The 21,187-nt window shown below is 37.5% G+C and overlaps 1 protein-coding gene across 9 annotated transcripts in view; it reads right to left on the minus strand.

The window, feature by feature from the left end:
- NUP98 (nucleoporin 98 and 96 precursor) overlaps nucleotides 1-21,187 on the minus strand; it is a 106,760-nt gene that overhangs the window by 81,499 nt on the left and 4,074 nt on the right. For 8 of the 9 annotated variants that reach the window (XR_011233698.1, XR_011233699.1, XM_069471077.1 and 5 more), the window contains exons 2-9: nucleotides 12,928-13,031; nucleotides 11,374-11,475; nucleotides 11,090-11,266; nucleotides 8,954-9,093; nucleotides 7,583-7,690; nucleotides 5,959-6,139; nucleotides 3,957-4,120; nucleotides 288-425 (exon numbers count right to left, since the gene is read on the minus strand). Coding sequence is in view for 7 of the 9 variants with exons in the window: in XM_069471077.1 (XP_069327178.1) it covers nucleotides 288-425; nucleotides 3,957-4,120; nucleotides 5,959-6,139; nucleotides 7,583-7,690; nucleotides 8,954-9,093; nucleotides 11,090-11,266; nucleotides 11,374-11,475; nucleotides 12,928-13,003 (1,086 nt within the window). In the remaining 2 variants the exon portion in view is untranslated. The remainder of the gene's footprint in view (nucleotides 1-287; nucleotides 426-3,956; nucleotides 4,121-5,958; nucleotides 6,140-7,582; nucleotides 7,691-8,953; nucleotides 9,094-11,089; nucleotides 11,267-11,373; nucleotides 11,476-12,927; nucleotides 13,032-21,187) is intronic. The other variant, XM_069471078.1, reaches the window with a different exon arrangement.

Consider the following 21,187-nt stretch of genomic DNA (forward strand, 5'->3'; position numbering starts at 1 on the left):
TAGGAGTTAAAAATGACCTGATTTAAACAAGGTTGAGTCTCAATTTAGACTCAACAATCTAAACTAAACAAATGCATACAAGCACTGAGGCAAAGAAATTTTAAAAAGAAGAGAATTTACTAATTGAAAATAAACCTACTGAAGTGAACTAGAAATTTCATTTTGCCTCAAATAGCTTTTAGTTGCTCTCTGTATCAACTTGGAATATGGTCATACCTTTCTTAGAAATTTCTTTAACAAATTTATACATGTCTTCAAATTAAATAAAATCAACTGTAAAAACCTACCGAACCAACAGCACCAAATCCAGTATTGGTCTGCCCAAAGAGACCTGTTCCTGTTCCAAATGCAGTCCCAGTGCTGGTGTTTGTAGCTGTCCCAAAAAGACCTCCGGGCTGCGAAGCTTGGGTTACTCCAAATAAACCCTGCAAAAGTTAATACAGATTAAAAGATATCCCATAATGGTCAGTTTTCCTAAAGAGTCTCAGATTAATAAAAAATAGTTACCATTTTTTAAAGCTTATATGACAGATACTATGCTACATACTTTACATAGAGCATTTCCTTTCCTTACAACAATCCTGAAAAGTAGGAAGTATTCCCATTTTCCAAAATATAAACCTTGGAAAATTTAAAAACTTGCCCAAGATGCCACAACTCCTAAGGGGCAGGAACAGAATTCAAACCTGTATGTAAGCCCCTGTTGTTCCCAGGATGATGACCTCCAAGGTCATGTGCATCTAATAAAACATGACATTAACTCCTGTGCTCTAACAGATGTCAGCATTACAAAATGAAAGCAAAATGGTGTAACTGGGTGCTTCATTTTCACAGAATCAATCAATACTCAGCAGGGAAGTGGACTTTGAATCAAATAACTGATAATCAACTGAAAATAACCAAATCAATATGAATAGAAGTAGATGTGTAATTAATGTTAAAAAGCTTTAACTATAAATGAGAAACTACATTCATTTCCAATGAGGAAAGTCTTTATCATTCAATATTTAATAATGTATTTTATTTATGCATTAGTAAATAAAAGAAAAACATTGTGCTAATGGACTATTGCTGAACTGAATGAGAATTAGCTATACTGTTTTTTAAACAATTTTATTGAGACATAATTCACACATTATAAAATTCATTCATTTATAGTGGACTATTCAGTGGTTTTTTTTTTTAAGTTGGGCAACCATCCCCACTACCTAAATTTAGAACATTTTTGTCACCCCACAAAGAAATCGTGGACTCATTAACAATCACTCCTGGTCCCTATGCAAACACTAATCTACTTTTTGTTTCTATAGATTTGTCTATTCTGAACATTTTATATGAATACAATCATAAAAAATGTGCTCTTTTATGATTGGCTTTTTTCACTCAGCATGTTTTCAAGGTTCATCCATGTTGTAGCATACATCAGTTCTTCACTCTATTTTATGGCTGCATAACATTCCATTGTATGGATATAACACAATTGGTTATCTATTCATTGTTAACAGACACTGGGCTGTTTCCACTTTTTAGCCATTACGAATAACGCTATTACGAATAACGCTATTATGATCATTTGTATACAAGTTTGTGTTTTCGTCTCTCTTGAGTAAATGCCAATTATGTGCAATTGATGGATCATATTATAACTCTATGCTTAACACTTTCAGGAACCACCAACCTGTTTTCAAACGTGGCTGCACCATTTTACATTCCTACCAGCAATGTATGAGAGTTCCAACTTCTCCAGGTCCTCATCAATACTTATCACTATCTATCTTTCTCATTATATCCTTCCAAGTGGGTGTGAAGTGGTATTTCATTGTGATTTTTATTTCTATTTCCCTGATGACTAATGATGTTGGTTGACCATCCTTTCATGCCATTTGTATATTTTCTTTGGAGAAATGTCTATTCAAATCCGTGTCCTCTTTTTAATGGGTTATTGTCTTCTTATAATTGAATCATAAGAGTTCTTTATATGCTGTAGATAGAAGTCCTATATCACATGCATGATAAGCTATTGTTTTCTCCTATATTTGCAAGTTTTCTCTTTTGTTGTTAAGTTTGAGACATAGTCTTGCTCTGTCATCCTGGGTAGAGTGCAATGGTGTCATCATAACTCAATGCAACCTCCAACTCCTGGCCTCAAGCAATCCTCCTGCCTCAACCTCCAAAATAGCTGGGACTACTATACACCACAAAGCCTGGCTAATTTTTCTATTTTCAGTGGAGACAGAGACTCTTTTTTTTTTTTTTTTTTTTTTTGTTGAGACAGAGTCTCACTCTGTTGCCCAGGCTAGAGTGAGTGCCGTGGCGTCAGCTTAGCTCACAGCAACCTCAGACTCCTCGGCTTAAGCGATCCTACTGCCTCAGCCTCCCGAGTAGCTGGGACTACAGGCATGCGCCACTATGCCCGGCTAATTTTTTCTATATAGATTTTTAGTTGTCCATATAATGTCTTTCTATTTTTTAGTAGAGACGGGGTCTCGCTCAGGCTGGTCTCGAACTCCTGACCTTGAGCAATCCACCCGCCTCGGCCTCCCAGAGTGCTAGGATTACAGGCGTGAGCCACCGCGCCCGGCCGAGACAGAGACTCTTGCTCAGGCTGGTCTCAAACTTCTGAGCTCAAGAAATCCTCCCATTTCGGCCTCCCAAAGTGCTAGGATTACAGGCATGAGCCACTGCGCCTGGCCTGCAGGTTTTTTATTTTTCACTTTATTGATCGTATCTCTTTAATGAAAAAAAAGTTTTTAATTTCTTTTAAGAGATGGAAGCTCATTATGTTGCCCAGGGTGGAGTACAGTAGCTATTCATAAACATGATCATATTGCACTACAGCCTTGAACTCCTGGCTTCAAGCAATCCTCCTGCCTCAGCCTCCCAAGTAGCACCACTGTGCCTGGCTAAAAGCTTTAATTTTGATGAAGCCCAAGTTATCTATTTTTTCTTTTACTGCTTTTTGCTTTTGATGTTATACCTAAGAAACTACTGCCTAATTTGTTTTATTCTAAGAGTTTTACAATTTTAGTTGTTGCATTTAGGTATCTGATCCATTTTGAGTTAAATCCATTTTGGAGTTAACTCAATGGTGTGAAGCAAAAGCCCTTTCTTTTGTTGTATTATAAATAATCAGTTGTTCCAGTACCACATGCTGAAAAGACTATTCTTTCCCCAGTGAATTTTTTTGATACCCATGTTGAAAATAATTTATCACGTTCTTTTTCTTTTAGAAAATTTTTGTTATAGACATGATCTCACTCTGCTGCCCAGGCTACAGTACAGTGGTGCAATCATAATTCATGGAAGTCTTAAATTCCTGGGCTCAAGCAATACTCTTACCTCGCCCTCCTGACGAGCTGGGACTACACCACCACACCTGGCTAATTTTTCTTATTTTTTGTAGACTTGGGGTCTTACTATGTTGCCTGGTCTAAAACTCCTGGCCTCAACCATGCCTCTCACCTTGGCCTCCCAAAGTGCTGGAATTACATACCGGCGTGACCCACCAAACCTGGCCACCCTGAAGTCTTAAGAACTGCAGCAGAGGCTGAACTTGCCAGTTTGACATGATTAGAAGCATCACTACTTAACTCTACAAATAAAACCTAGAGGCCAGGTGCAGTGGCTCACGCCTATAATCCTAGCACTTTGGGAGGCCAAGGTGGGAAGATCACTTAAGGTCAGGAGTTCAAGACTAGCCTGAGTGAGACCCTGTCTCTACTAAAAACAGAAGAAATTAGCCAGGCACGGTGGCATGGGCCTGCAGTCCTAGCTCCTCAGGAGGCTGAAGGACGAGGATTGCTTGAGCCCAAGAGTTTGACGTTGCTATAAGCTAGGCTGATGCCATGGCACCAGGCAACAGAGCGAAACTGTTTCCAAAAAAAAACAAAAAAAAAAAACAAAAAAAAAACCACAAAAACAACAAACCGGAATTAACTATTGGCCTGTTTCCTTACCATGGTGTTCGTACTTGGCTGTCCTAGGGTGTTGGTATTACCAAAGGAAAAGCCAGTGTTCTGGGTGGTTGTGGCCTGGCCAAATGGTTTGCTGAAGAGGCTGGTAGTCTGCTGATTCTGTTGTCCAAAGAGACCACCTGGATTGGTTCCAAATCCAGTTGTACCTTTCAAAAAAGAAAAAAAAAAAAAAAATGAAAAAAAAAATCTAAAAACAAAAAACCAAAACCTCACATTATTCAATTACTTCAACAGTCTTATATTATCTACATATTTAAATTACCCTAGATTCATTCACTACTCAATAACCATTTCATTTTCCATCCTTCACCTAACTCCAGATTTGGTTAAAACTTTAATTTCTACAATAACATCATGATTCACAGAAGCCTGGCTAGGTTAAATAATCTTCCTTTGCTTTTGTTTTTTGAAATGGAGTATCACTCTGTCACCTGGGCTAAAGTGCTATGGTGTCAGCCTAGTTCACAGCAACCTCCAACTCCTGGAGAATCAAGTGATTCTCCTGCCTCAGCCTCCCGAGTAGCTGGGATTAGAGGCATGCACCACCACACCAGGATAATTTTTCTATTTTTATTAGAGACAGGGTCTCGCTCTTGCTCAGGCTGGTCTCAAACTCCTGAGCTCAAGCGATAGTCCTGCCTCAGCCTCCCAGAGTCCTAGGATTACAGGCATCAGCCACCACGCTTGGCCTGATCTTCCTTTCAGAGGCTATAGCGTTCTTCTATTCACAAGATAACACACTCAAAGTCTGCATGTGTATATTTTAACCTTGTTAGTCTAAATTATTTTTGAGGCTTTTTCTTTATATCAATATATCCGGCACAGGGTGTGATACACAGTACTCAATAATAAATATGTGCTATACTAAATCACAGAATAGCAAGACTGAAAAGAACATTAAATGTCACTTAGATAAATATGTGTTTATATGTCTGTGTATGTGCATCTTTCTATAAGGCTATGAAAAAACTAACTTGTTTGTCTCTAGAAGATAAACTGGTGGCTATGGGAAGGATATAAGGAAAGTATACAACTTTTTTTTGCATTTTGGAAACTTTGTATCATATGTGTACATTACTTTTGCAAAAGCATTTTCACAAAGTAATTTAGTCATCATTCTGAACTCCTCTTGCACAATCTACATTAAATCAATTTGAACAATTGAACAATTTGAACAATTGAACAATTTGAACGCAAATCACACCAGTTCAATAATCAAACTAGGTCCAGAATCTGACCTTTTTTCCCCCCATCCTTGTCCAAGCCACCATCACCTCTCACATGGATGGAGCAATAGCTTTCTGTTTCTGTTTCCCCTCTGGCCCCTTTACACTCTACTTTCAATACAGCAGCCTTCAGAAAGATCCTTCACTCATAACCACATGACTTCTCTTTCAAAACAATTCTTAGGGCTTCCCAAATCTAATAAAAATTCAAGTCTTAATACTGGCCCACAAAGTGCTTTAAAATATGGTCCCCATGTCCCCCAGTTCTTTCCCTTGCTCTCTCCTCTTTGGTTAAAACTCAGGGTTTTCAGGACAGGTGTGGTGGCTCACGGCTATAATCCCAGCACTCTAGGAGGCTGAGGCAGGAGGTTCACTTGAGCTCAGGAGTTTGAGACTAGCCTGAGCAAAAGTGAGACCCCATCTCTATAAAAAAAAAATTAAAAACTCAGGGTTTTCAGACTTAGAGTTTCCACTAACTTGGAATGCTCCTCCCCTAGAAATCCGTACAACTTGTTCCTTTCACCTTCTTTGGAAAGGTCACTGCTCAAATACCACCTTCTCAAGTGAAGCCCTCTTTAATCATCTTCATTTTACACTGTATTTCTCCCCACTCCCACATACATACCAGGCACTCTCTATTCCTCCAGTATCCCTGACTTATTTTTCTTCACAGCATTTATCATATGTTTTACAGTTATGTTTTACTTTTAGTTGTCTGTCTCTCCTCAACATGATCCAATATAATATCAAGTGCTTACTAGTTCCAAAGGCAGTTTTGTTCTGACCATATGCAAAGCCTGAATTAGTGGTAGAGGAGCTGAAGAGTCCTGTCGCACTGGAAGTGGCTGGAGAAGACCCAAACAAGCCAGCCGTGGTACCTGATCCCACTTGGTTCTGAGGGCCTTTCCGGTTAGCCTGATAATCTTCTAAACGAAGTTCCTGAATGGAGGAAAAACACATTTTCAATCTTAATATGCAGCCAAAAATAATTATTTAGAAGACTAAATACTTGAACTTAGTATTCAAGTTCTATGTTCACTTAGGAACCAAGACTAAAAAAAGAAAACTACAGAATGGCATTAACTTCATATCATTACAGAAAAACATTTCTAATGGATATTTATCACATAAAACCCATACCATAATTATCATAAAACTACAGGCCAAAGAGTTGACCATATCTTAATTTTAATTTTCTTTTACAAACAATAAATACTTTCTTTTAATAAAATGCTACATAGTAATCTTCTCTACCACCATCTAAATGTAAAAATTTGTTGATTAAAAGATGAAAGATTCCATGGGGTTCAGAAAATTTAGGGAAAGAAGTAATAAAGTTTAACAATATTATCTCAAGTCAGGGTGTTTCTGCACACTCCAATAAAGCAAGTACAGTCTGGGATGTAGGAAGAAGCAACCACTACAATCAAGAAGGACAGTCAAAATGTACAATAATCTATTAGAGAGTAATAAGAATGAACAAACTGTAATCCATGAACAAATGTGGATGCATATTTCTATGTTGAAAGATAGACATAAAAGAGTACATAAGATTCAGTCTATACCAAGCTGAAAAATTGGCAAAAGCTGGGCAGTAAAGATAGTGGTTACCTTTGAAAGGGGAAGACTGTAACTTGGGGGAAGGCAGGACACAAGGGGGATATCTGGGATGCTGGTAATGTTGTTACGTGATTTGGGTCCTTTCACTCACTAACAACTTATTAAGCTGTACACTTTTCATAAGTTTATTCAAAACATATTCGTGTGGGCACGCTCGCACGCACACACACACATTGCCCAGTGTAGTACGAGCAACATTCAAGGAGAACAGACCATTAGAGGAGCTGAATTATTATCCCTGCCTAAAAAAAAATTGACATCTAAAAACAATACTTTTTTTTTTTTTTGAGACTGAGTCTTACTCTGTTGCCCCGGCTAGAGTGCCGTGGCGTCAGCCTAGCTCACAGCAACCTGAAACTCCTGGGCTCAACTGATACTACTGCCTCAGCCTCCTGAGTAGCTGGGACTACAGGCATGCAACACCATGCCCGGCTAATTTTTCTATATATTTTTAGTTGTGCAGCTAATTTCTTTCTATTTTTTTAGTAGAGCCGGGGTCTTGCTCTTGCTCAGGCTGGTCTCGAACTCCTGCGTTCAAACGATCCGCCCGTCTCGGCCTCCCAGAGTGCTAGGATTACAGGTGTGAGCTACCGCGCCCAGCCAACAATACATAATTTTCAATAACAATTTGGTCAATGTTAATTTTTTACATAAACCTAAGATGAATCACTTGATTCTAAAAATAATCAAAATCATTTTAAAAAGCTGTTTTCCAAAAGAATCAAAAAGTTAGGCTGATATTCTACATTGTTTTTTACTGACCTCTAGTGACTTGCTTTCATATTCTTTCATAGCAGTAATACATTGGTGTTTGGTACTGATGTTAGTGCTAACTCCAGCTTTGACCATAGTATCTGTACCAGTTGGAGGCTGCAAAGGATAAAGGCAAATCTGTTAAATCCAAGCTTTATATTCCTACTCTCACAAACACAATTCCTCAACCACTGAACTCTAACTAAAACTAGTTTCCTAGGTCTTCTATAATGTGATGGTTTAAGGTGGGTGCTTGATTAAATACATTTCTGATCTCTCCCTACATCAAGGTTATCTGAATAAATCAATCTTAGTAACAAAGTAATCACAGATCCAGGGATTAATGCCATAACCCAATCATCCAATTATATATGCTAAAATACATGTAATATTACATGCATAAGGAAAGCTTACCCAATTTACCCAACATACATGTTGAAACCTCTGTATCTAAGTATTAATACTACTTCCTATTCTGCCCTGAAGTGTCTACTTTATAACTGTTGCTGCATTTAAGAAATACAAAAGCCTGTTTTATTCCCTGCAGCCTTATGAGGAAAAAGGCACAATAAGTAACGAAAAATTCCTACTTCAATTGTCATTTTTCTCAACTAATGTACTTTCCAAGGGGCAACACACAGTATTTTTCACTATCGTTTATATTTAACTTTAAATTCAGGACTCTAAATTAAGTATTATAAATTAACCACCTTACCTAAGAAATTCTTCATTTTCCAGAGTAAGTTTTAACAGGAAGCTTTATTTCCGCAAGAGATTTCCATTAGGCTAATTGTACCTCCATTCCTACCCTAAGCATCCCTCAACCATTTACAATAGGTGGTATTCCATATATTAGGTGGTATTCCACATATTTTTGTAAACAAAATCCTCTACTCAAACCCTCTACCTAACCCTGAATAAAAAAAAACAAAGCACAACATTCTATTGCCCCATTGTGCCATTTCATCAACGAAAGTTTTATTTTTCAACTGCTACACAATATGGATGAGTTATTCCACATATCTCCTCCTTAAAGAGGCCAATAATTTTTCTATAGATTGTCCCTTACTCTTTATTTCTATAAAGAATAGTTGACCATTCAGAAGCCACATTAACACAGTAAATTCAAATTCTACCTTATACTAGCTTATTATAGTCACATTTGATTGGGGTGACCATAATTCATATATATCTCATAATCTAGATTTGTTTCACAACTTCTCCTGTTTACTACACAACTATTTACCGATTTTGTTTTTAACATATCTTTCAGGAAGAGTTGAACTAGGCTGGAAAGAGGCAATTTCACAATTTATCCTGCAAAGAAATACACAAATGGGAAAGAAACATACTACACAAAGACTGGAAGAAAATACATACGTTAAATTTAATAGTAGTCCCAGTAGGAGCAGCTGTAAAACTACTTGGCCCAAAGAGGGAGCCAGATGTGCTGCCAAAAGGATTAGAAGTGGTATTTGTAGTTCCAAAGAGTCCTCCACTGCTAGTACTAGTTCCAAAATCTAAAAATTAGAAAAATGAGATGGCAATTTAAAAAATTTAAGAATCTATAAGATATCTTGGAATTGGCTGTGCCACTACAGCAATAATATTTTCACATCTCAAGCATTTTATCATTTAAAATATCCTTACCAAATATTATTTTATACAGACACACATAACAGATATTTTATACACACACACACACACAAACTTCCAGGCTCACAACTTTCCAGTGAAATAAATTCTGAATGTGTTAGTCAGCTAAGCATCCATGAAGCCCTTCTTGGGTGTACTAAAGAGGCAAGTTAAAAAGAAATATTACTTTGTTTCATCATAAATTTCATCTCATTCCTCCTTTTCTTAGTAAGAGTAGATGCTGAATGAACTTGTCTTTCTGAAAACACCTTGCTACAAGAAACTTTAACAAGGGTCACAGTATGTTTTATTTACATAAATTATTAATTTATCCGCACATAACAAAAAAGTTTAGAATATACAAGTAGTCCTATTAGAGAAATCAAACATAGCTTAATATAAAATTTCACCCAAAAAAAATCACTTAAAAAAATTAGTAGGCATTGTCAGTCATTTTATAGAAACTAATAAATAGCAGATTTTCTGATTTCCTTACTTTTCCAAAAAGCTGAGTTTTTACACATTACGTACAAGTGAATTTAACTGTTACTAAGGAATACTATTTCTCAAAATATGAGATGCTACTTCCAAAGTTATATAGATTATGTATCATGATACAAACATCAGTAAGCAATAAAAATTTATCTGCCAATATTTAATATTAAGTGACATCCTAATTACCAAGTTAAAAGAATTGTGATTTCTCACTGGCAAACTGCTATTACTTCTTTTTAAAAATGTCCTAATATGTAAGTTAAAATAAGCAGGCATATCTCTGTTGAATTAGCACTTTAGATTACATTTTATATTGTCATAGTTAAATATTTCAACATCCCACAAACAACTCTCTCTCTCTAGAAAATAGTGATAGTTGGCTAAGTACTCATTCTGCCATACTCTTGTGCCAGAAATGGCATCACCCCATAAGGCACTACTGATCAACTAGTAGTGGTTGCCTCAAAAGTACACTACTGTGTAGAGAAGAAGCCCCAGGTCACATCTGGACTTAAGGAGAAAGAAGCCATCAATTTAAAACATCTGCCTTGGACAAGTAATGGAGGAGTAACCATGTCATGTCCAGTATTTGTCATTCCTGCCCTAGACTCTTCATACCAAATGTAAAACAGAAGCCAAGAAGGTTCTTCTGCAGCACAATACTATTGACTATAACACATTCTTCCTTGAAATTCTCCTGTCTTAACACCAAAAACACTACTCTGGGGCTAAGTGCAGTAGCTCACGCCGGTAATCTTAGTACTCTGGGAGGCTGAGACGAGAGGATTGCTTTGAGGCCTAGAGTTCGAGACTAGACTAAGCAACATAGTGAGATTCCCATCTCTACAAAAAAAAAAAATCAAACAATTAGCTGGGCTAATGGTGGCATGTGCCTGTAGTCCCAGGTGTGTGGGAGGCAGAAGTAGGAGGATCATTTGACCCCAAGAGTTTAAGGTTGCAGTGAGCTATGATGATGCCACTGCACTCTAGCCCAGGTGCTAGAGCAAGAGTCTGCCTCAAAAAAAAAAAAACAAAAAAAAAAACACAAAACCACAGAACATACAAACAAAAAAAACCCACTACTGACCTGGCTTTTCATCCTACCTCTGGCCATTCTATATCAGGCAACTCTTCCTCTACGTATCTTTTAAATACTAGTGCTTCTCAGATTTCTACCCTTAGAAAGATGTACATATCAGATGTACATATCCTCCTCCTTTCTAGCCTAATTAAACTTTTCAATACATTTTGAAATTTTCCTCTTCCCATGTTTTTGTCATTGGTAGGAAAAGGATGTGGGTGAATATAAGCAATAAAAGAAAAGACAAAACACTCAATAAGCAAACCAAATTATTAGATGCAGAAGTCCAGTGATGTCCTACTTACTCCCAAAGCCAGTTGGTTTATTCTGTGCAAAGGCATTATTTTGGGATGAGAAAAGACTGGTCCCTGTGCTTGCGGTTCCAAACAAGCTATTTGATGTTCCTGTTGATGTACCAAAGCCAAAGCCAGTGCTTGTGGAGGTAGCTGGCTGACTAAATGAATTGGTACCAAATAATCCTCCTGAGGAAATAGACAGTGGGAGAAAAAAAGTTAAATAAATCAGAGCCACTTAGTAAAGTCCCTGCCAGCTACAAATAAACCAGCAGTATTCCAAATAAAGCCCTTACCTGGTTTAGTCTGTGTATTTCCAAACAGGCCTCCAGTATTATTGCTAGAACCAAATGCAGATGTTCCAAATGCCCCTCCACTAGTAGTGCCAAAGCCAGTATCTGAAAAAGCATAATCCAGGGTAAATTTGAATTTAGAATAAAATCTGAATCAGGTGACCGAATGAAAAGGGTTTTAATATGTCTTAATATTTTGCATTTGAATAGAACCACTAGTCTAATTTGAAAAGTTCTGTTCAAAACTCCATTCGAAGCCAGGCGCAGTGGCTTAGCCCTGTAATCCCAGCACTCTGGGAAGCCAAGGCAGAAGGATCACTTGAGGCCAGGAGTTTGAGATCAGCCTGGGCAGCATAGGGAGACCCTATCTCTACAAAAAATTTAAAAAATCAGCCAGGTGTGGTGGCATGTGGCTGTAGTCCCAGCTACTCGGGAGAGTGAGGCAGGAAGACCACTTGAGCCCAGCAGCTCAAGGTTGCAGTGAGCTATGATCTCGCCACTGCACTTCAGCCTGGGAAACAGAGTGAGACCTTGTCTCTAAAAAATAAAAATAAGATAAAAATAGATTCCATCAGTGTATTACTTAACAGAGTAAAAATCAAGCCACAAATATTTTATTCTTTGTCCCCAAGGGAAGTATGAAAACTTGAAGTCAAAGGTGTGAACTTTCAATAAAAGTTATAGATGTTGAGGAGTTTAAAAAACAAAAAAAGAGTGCCAGGGTAACAAGTGACTATGAGCTACAAATAAAAGTAAAATCACCAAGATTAAAGTACTAAAATTATCTCCAGACATTGTTATACTCCACAGTCACTGAGATGAATGGTCTTTCATTAAGGGAGAATATCAGAATGACCTAGGAAGCTTTTTCAAAATGCTTATGTTCAGGTTCCAACCCCAGAGATTATAATTCCACAGTTCAATGATGGGAAATAGGTGCTAGGATGCACTGAACTAGGATGACGCCACTGCACTCTACCCAGGGTGACAGAGTGAGACCCTGTCTCAAAAAAAAAAAAATTTTTTAACAAAAAGGTTAAAAGTCAATAATGGTTGCTATAAGCAACTAATATCATGTATAATACCAGGCGGGAGGAGACAGACATCTCAGGAGGGCAGGTAGGGATTAGGAACCTTGACATTTTAACATTTCTATTCCTGAATATCACATCTTGTTCAAAGGGCAAATCCCAGGGCAATTATTCAATAATTGCATTTTGGATTTCAACATTAAAAGAATTATTTTCTGGTCTAAAAATCAGTAACTTTCTGTTAAAAGAAACAAATAATACAAATATTTTAAGTATCTTCTATTGATGATCAGAAAGCCATGAAAACTCAGAACTTATTTCTATTTTCTTAAAAAAATTTAACCACCAAAAAAAAAAAAAAAAAAATTTTAACAAGATCTTATCCTGGTCATTTTTTCAAGAGTCTTTGTTATAAGGACTTAAGTAGGAATAAAATTCCTATCTAAAGCTATCAGAGTGTATTTGATCTCAATAAGAACAGGTTAATTAAGATGTTTCCCCTCTTTTGTTCTTTTAAAAAACTTACTTTGCCCAAATGTTGAAGTTGTGCCAAAGCCTCCTGTACCACCCCCAAAGGGTGTTCCAAATGATTTATTAAACATCTTGAAAATGAGTCTTTGTTTCAGAAAGCTGAAAAGAAGAAAAAATTATCACTCTTTTTAAAGACTACAGAATGCAATGTAACTATTTCAGAAAATCTACCATTTTACAAATTTAGGCTTATTCAAACTATCGCACATTCTCCCATTCGATATTCTAAAATTCTGTATGATTAAATAAACCTTGTAAAATGACCTTTAATTTACACTGTTCCTGAGCCAAACAGCACCATAATATGAAGTTAAACTTCAGATCCCATCAACAACCATCCCTTTAAAACAATATTTTCAACCTTTTTTAACCCCAAGAAACCTAAGCTCTCTTTTAGTAAAGATTTCAGGTCTACTAGGCCAGATTCTGATATGAACCACCTGGGAGGTTGTGCATCATACCCATCAAAAATGATAATCATATTCTGCTCTCTCAACCACCTGAAACGCTAAAATTATTGTCAGGCTTTATTTTTCTATAGTTTGCATTGTAAAATGTTTTTTCCCCTAGTTTTGGGAGATAAAATACTCAGTAAATGCAAATTATGTATACCCCTCCTTCCATCTCCAAATCCCAAAGATTCTGATGCCCTGACATTCTCTTTGAGATTACTTCCTAAGACTATTCTTTATGGTCCCCTACTTATCTGTCTTCTACTTTATCTGAGAATATTCCAGAAAACCTTTGATGAAAACCCCTCACTTCAGGTAAATGATTTCATCTCAGTATCCAAACTATGCACCTTGTCATTTAATGAACTGGACTCACAAACTGTTCTAACAACTACAAAGGGAAGTTTGGTTTTCCCTCCCCTCAATTTGCATAAATACAAATCAACAGTATAGTTTACTCAAATGTAACAGCAGCTTTCCCCCTTCACAAATTTTCCTTAAACTTAAAATGCCTGTTATCAGACAAAAAAATAATGAGTAAACTACTTTTAATGTAAAAATTCTGAAAATAGCCAATCATGTTTAGGAATTTATGACAGGTGTGATGATTTTTCTACTACATAAATGGTTTTTTCTTCTAGTAAAATCATGCCTTGTTCATATAATATAATTAAATTACATTTTGAAGTGCTCCTCACAATGTTCTAGTGTCCCATTAGCACTTCTGGTTGCTTTAACACTCGAACATCTTGTGCAGCAGTGGGAAAGATGAGGCTGTCCCTTACATACATGATGCTTTATAGAAATCAACATTCCCTCCCCTAAAATTCCCTAGGAAAAAAAAAAATTCATTACTTAGTTCTTTATCCTAACATCCAGGAATTGAATAACTCCTTTGATTAAACAAAGCTCACTGAAAGCAGTGGTTCTGGAGGGTCACATTGCAATTAACTGGCAAGATTTCAAAATACAAACCCCCAGGTCTTATTCTAGAAACACTGAACCAAAATGCTAGGATTGGGATGCAGACATTTGCTTTTGAAAAGGCTCAAATGACTCTAAAGCCCTTAGAATTAAAAGCTATATTTTATGTAATCATTATTTATCTTTCAGTAACAAGATTTGCTATAAGTTTTCTGCTTTCCCATTTATCAGGTGTCACCAAGTGACAGACAAGGCCTTTACCATATTAACTGGTGACTCTCCTTCCAGGGGAAATATTCTTGGAAGTGCTTAGCGTAAGTTTAGACTTCTGTGGATCTGCCTACATTGGTATTTCAACAGTTTATTCGCAATTGACAATTGTGCTAGGGGTTAGATGTCTCAACCAGTCAATTCATTTTTACTGTAATCTCTCATACTGTCTTGGGTCATAGTCCCTACCAGAACCACTTTTCTCTATTCATTGACTAGGATTTTTGACCCATCATCAGTAAGGCAAAAACTTTCAGTCATAATCCAGCTATCATGCTAAATTTGCCATGTATTTTCTTATTCACCCACATGAATAGCAATCTGTTCATGTAAATCTGACATCTTCTATACAGCAGACATGTCAGAATTCAAAAACCAAGTAGCATAGTTTTGCTCTGTGAAACCTGTTGTTATAGAAGACTTTAGTGTTAATTTGGGTCTCAGGGGCACTAGATTCTACAGACATTAGGTTCCATAGCTCCTAACAGTTAAATTATTTTATTTTTAATCATCTTATCCTAACACAGAAACTAGCATCACACATATATTTCACAAAGGGATTTAAAATAGTAATAAATATCCTGGAAAACACTTCACTGTTTATAAGCTCTGTTACATATTATTTATTTCAACAATCCTAAAAGGCTGGTATTATGTATGTATCACCACTTGTGTTTTACAGATGGGAAAACAGCATAAGCTATTTTGCAAGTTTCCCAAGGTCAAAGTTAAACCTATATTCTAACTTCCCATGGACACCTTCAATCCTAAGAAGATAATAAGCAACAAGCAAAAACATGTGGAATGGTCAGGCACGGTGGCCCACGCCTGTAATCCCAGCACTCTGGGAAGCTGAGGCAGGCGGATAGTTTGAGCTCAGGAGGTCGAGACCAGCCTGAGCAAGAGCGAGACCCCGTCTCTACTAGAAAAAATAGAAAGAAATTAGCTGGACAACTAAAGCAATATATATATATATATATATAAATTAGCCAGGCATGGTGGCGCATGCCTATAGTTCCAGCTGCTTGGGAGGCTGAGGCAGTAGGATAGGTTGAGCCCAGGAGTTTCAGGTTGCTGTGAGCTGGGCTGACACCACGGCACTCTAGCCCTGGCAACAAAATGAGACTCTGTCTCAAAAAAAAAAGGGGGGGGTGGCAGGCGTGGTGGCTCACGCCTATAATCCTAGCTCTCTGGGAGGCTGAGGCCAGTGGATCGTTTTGAGCTCAGGAGTTCTGAGACCAGCCTGAGCAAGAGCAAGACCCCTTCTCTACTAAAAAAAAAAAAAAAATAGAAAGAAATTAGCTAGACAACTAAAAAATTATATATATATAAAAAAAATTAGCTGGGCATGGTGGCACATGCCTATAGGCCCAGCTGCCTGGGAGGCTGAGGCAGCAGGATTGCTGGAGCCCAGGAGTTTGAGGTTGCTGCGAGCCAGGCTGACACCATGGCACTCTAGCCTGGGCAACAAAGTGAGACTCTGTCTCAAAAAAAAAAAAGTGTAATATTAAGGAATTTTATCTATTCCAGACCCAAGAACAAGGGACAATGCAAGGAGCAAACCCAATTTACATTCATGGAAAAAAGCTTCTCACTCAAACTTAGCCATCTTCTTAGTTCTGGTAAGGATGAACTTGGCTTAGTCTCTAAACTTTATACTGGCATGAGTGTTTTCTTAAAAATTATTACCACGAAGCAAATCAATATTATAGAAAACACCTTATGATTTTTATTATAATTGCTAGAAATCAAATAGCTAATATATTTAACCCATTGGTCTTCAAACAAATCATTCATTTTCCTTATTCTCTGTAAATGTCATTGACTCAATGAAAAATGACCAAACAGCCTCCTAATTCATTCTTCAAAACCTAGCTGAAATAGCGTCTCTTCTATAAACCTTCTCTAATTCCCTCTAGCAATTAGTCACTCCTCTGGGCTTCCATAGTATATCACAATTTCTTTGCATGTATCTATATTGACCCTGAATCCCTATACTGGACATTGTGAAACATCAACTACACAGATCTTCCTTTAGGGCTGAAGATTTGTTGTACCAGCTACTGAAAGTACTACCAGAAGACAGCCCTTAGCTGTCAGTTCTCTTCAGAATTCCTACTATTTAAAAGAGTTGTCTCACCCCTTTCTAGGACAGCCCACCAATATCTTTGGCCAAAGACCAGGTCCCTTTGGCCCAATTCAGGATAACTCCAAAGGGTGATTCCAGCTTCCTACTCCTATGGGATTGGCTGACATCTTCATTAAGACAATATCACAACTCAATTTCTCCCTCAGACCGTTACAATGTCCTTCTCTTCTCTCCTACAGGTAGTGATCCCAAGACATTTCCTAAAAAAGACTTATGCAGGACTATTTCCAATTCAGAGTCTGTTTACCACGGGACTCAACCTCTGAATTCCCCCAACCCTCCCCCTGCCCCTCCCTCTACACAATGAACTTCTCTGGGGTAGAGGCAATATCATTTACTATCCCAGAACCTAACAAAAGGTCTGAAAAATTTAATGACAATCACCACTAATGTGTTTTTTGTTTTTTTTTGAGACAGAGTGTCACTCTGTTGCCCAGGCTAGAGTGCTGTGGCTTCAGCCTAGCTCACAGCAACCTCAAACTCCTGGGCTCAAGCAATCCTTCTGCCTCAGCCTCCCGAGTAGCTGGGGCTACAGGCATGCGCCACCATGCCCAGCTAATTTTTCCTATATATTTTTAGTTGTCTGGCTAATTTTTTTCTACTTTTAGTAGAGACAGGGTCTCACTCTTGCTCAGGCTGGTCTCGAACTCCTGACCTTGAGCGATCTTCCATCCTCGGCCTCCCAGAGTGCTAGGATTACAGGTGTGAGACACCGCACCCAGCCTAATGTGTTTTTTAAAAACAGACTGAATGATCAAATTACTTTAGAAGTAAATTCTAACTTAAAAATAAAATTATGCTAGATTAATTCTCACAACAAAAGGAAGCCACGAAAGAGATGATTCTTGGTGGAATTTATCATTTAATTCAGAAGTTGCAAAAAGGAAGAGATCACAAAATGGCTGGATGCAACCAGCAGGCACTTTTTGCTTGTCCCACTGTATACATATGGTATATTCTACATGTACACACATAATTATGTGTGCACGGACAAATGTTTATGTATACGTATGTATATTTTAAACTAGTTGGTATAACACTTAAAATAGGAATATAGCAAAAAACAGATTTTTGACTTCTCATGAAAAATCCGATAATTAAGCAAACTATGACTGTAGTCACTTCATGGCAGTAACAGGCTGGAGCTTAGTAGCAACTCTTTCCCTCCCTTTGGTGAGAACACGCACTTTCCAAAGTACCATATTACCCACTGAATATCACTCATTTCCATCAACAGCCTGGTCCCACTAGGTTTTGACTTTATGGCTGCTGACATAATCAGAGAAAGGACCCACACATTAAAAACTCAGAGAGTGGCTCATGCTTGTAATCCTAGCACTCTGGGAGGCCAAGGCGGGAGGATCGCTTGAGCTCAGGAATTCAAGACCACCCTGAGCAAAAGCGAGACCCCTATCTCTACTAAAAGATAGAAAAAAATTAGCCAGGCCTAGTGGTGTGCACCTGTAGTCCCAGCTACTTAGGAGGCTGAAGCAGGAGCATCGCTTGAGCCCAGAGGTTTGAGGTTACTGTGATCTAGGCTGACACCATGGCGCTCTAGCCTTCTAGCCTGGGCAAACGGAGCAATACTCTGTCTCAAAAAAAAAAAAAAAAAAAAAGGAAAGAAAAGAAAAGAACCTCCTAAAAATCCAGTGAAGTAGGTATTTTTATCTCTATTTTACAAATGGTGAAATTGAGGCACAAGAACCAACTTGCCCAACACACAAAGCTATTATTGACGCTAGAAGCTGTGCTCCTAGAGTGCAGAGCCTAGAGCCTCCTAGTGAAAGAACACTGACAATTAAAAGGAAATGACTTTGCATTTACTACAAAAGGGGAACCAAAAACCAAAAATTTGACAGTATTTATCCAGCACTATCAGGGAAAGACATTTCTCTGATAAATATGGAACATCCAGTCACCAGAAACATAACTTTAATGGAGTAAGGACAATTTATGAGGCACCCTCACGGCCTAGATGAAATCTCCTACAAAGCTTTACCTTTAACCTTTTTTCCTTTGTGGACTTATACTCATTACAACTTTTTTTTTTTTTTTGGTATAAGACATATTTTGAAAAAAAATAAGTAAAAATAAAATAGTGTTATACAAAAACAGACCTTTAATTTTACCCTTTATTTTATTCTGCTTTCCATGCTCAAAACAATCTTCTATTTAATAATTCAGACTCTCAGATACATGAGAGGTAGTCTTATAACACACATCTAGTACTGCAATGGATAGGCATGTATACATATTCCCCTGACCCAACTGAGGCTCTACAAACTGATGTACTGGTTTATATATTCAACTTTTGTAAACTTTGTGAACTCTGGATACAATGATAAAATTTGGTTTTCCACCCAGAAACATGGTGGACAAACCCTGAAATGTGGTAAAAACCAAGCAAGTGCCAACTTTGAGTGCTATCTGAATGGCTAAGCAAGCTTTCAAAGACATTTCCAGCTCACTGCTCTCTAATTCTAGAAAGTTACACAAATGGGAAATAATTTTTCCTTTCCATTTCACTGAGTTGCTTTGTACCAAAGTCAGCAAAACAGCAAAAACAATAAATATTTGTTAGATGAATGGACTAGTATAGTACTTTCAACTTTACAAAGCTCTTTTTCATACATTCTCTCATCTAATCTTCACAAAAGTAGTAGGAAAGACAGGGATTATCATCCACATTAATGATTTGTTAATTTTTGCCCTGGTGAGAAAGGAGGGCTGGGTAGAATTCCAGGAAGAGATCAGCCTGGTCTTAATTATCTAATATCACACTCGAACAAAACTATCTGCTACCTTCTAACTGTTTTACAGTATCCTTCCTATGATAGATCCCTTGATCAAACCATTCCCTTGGTTAGAACATTTATTCCTGTCTAAAAATTGTTGCTTAAACCTCACGTGCTTCACAAAACTGTCCCAGATTAGACCCTGTAGACTCTTACCAGTATAAACACTTCCCTTCCCCTCCTTTCCAACTCCAATTACGTAAACTCCCAGCTGTTATGCAATATATTTGTTGTTATACCTGTCACTTGAGTGTTTGAGCTGTTTGCTGCTCTGGTAAAAAATGTCTTGACTTTGCTCATTGGGTGTAAATTAATTTTAAATACTCTAATAACAGTATCTAATATAGCTCTTTCCTCACAGTTCTGAGCAGCATTTTTTTCTTCCCCTTAACACTACACTCATCATTTTATAGTGAAAAGAGTATATTAGCTTTGGAGTGAACGAAATCTGTGTTTAAAACTCTGCCTCTTAGCATCTTTGCAACTCTCTATAAATCTAAAATTTATTCAAAAGTTTAAAAAAGAGAAAAAAAAACTGCCACTTGCTACTGTGTAGTTGTAGTAATTCATGACATTTAATCTCTTAGACCTCAATTTCTACATTTGAACAATAGGCATTACACAGCCTACACTAAAAATTTATTAGGAAGGAGAACAAAGTTGCCTCACTGGAGCCCCTCAAGAGTAGCTTTTTTGGCACTTTGTATGGGTCCCCCCCGCCCCCCCCCCAAAAAAAACAGTAGCTTTTTGTTTAGTTTTTCAATGGGTATTTTACAATACATTCAATTAGAAAAGTGTAATAATTTCCCCTCACTCTAAACCTTGATTAATCAACGCCTAGCTAGACCTCTATATATAATAATTTATTTTCTCAATACATAAGTGTCATGATGCTGACCACTTATCACAACCATAAAGCACCACTGCAAACAACAGGAACAAACAAATCCCAAGTCAGGCATTATAGCTCAGGCCTAAAATCCCAGCGACCCTTGGGGCTGAGGCAGGAGAATTGCTTGAGGACAAGAGTTTGAGACCAGCCTGGGCATAATGAGACTCTGGTCTCTAAAAAAAAACAATTTTTTTTTTTTTTTTTTTTAATTTAGCTGGGTGTGGTGGCACATGCCTGTAGTCCTATCTACTTGGGAGGCTGAGGCAGTAAGATAGCTTGAGCTCAGGAGTTCAAGGCTGCTGTGAGATATGATCACACCCCTGCTCTCTAGCATGGGCGACAGAGCAAGACCCTGTCTCTTAAAAAAAAAAAAAAAAAAAAGTGTCACTGATAAAGCAATAAAAATTATTAATTTTATTAATTCTCAACATTTCTGTCAAGAACATTTTTAATACTCTCTGATTATTCTTTAGGATGAAATGGGAAATACTCAAAAGCACTTCTACATACTGAAACACAAGAGCTATCTTGAGGAAAAACACTTGTGATGTCTTTTTTTTTTTTTTTGAGACAGAGTCTCACTCTGTTGCCCAGGCTAGAGTGCCATGGCATCAGTCTAGCTCACAGCAACCTCAAACTCCTGGGCTCAAGCAATCCTTCTGCCTCAGCCTCCAAAGTAGCTGGGACTACAGGCATGCGCCACCATGCCTGGCTAATTTTTCTATATATATTTTTAGCTGTCTATATAGTTGCTTTCTATTTTTAGTAGAGAC

The sequence above is a fragment of the Eulemur rufifrons genome, chromosome 6, assembly GCF_041146395.1.
Source record: "Eulemur rufifrons isolate Redbay chromosome 6, OSU_ERuf_1, whole genome shotgun sequence".
Lineage (NCBI taxonomy): Eukaryota > Metazoa > Chordata > Mammalia > Primates > Lemuridae > Eulemur > Eulemur rufifrons.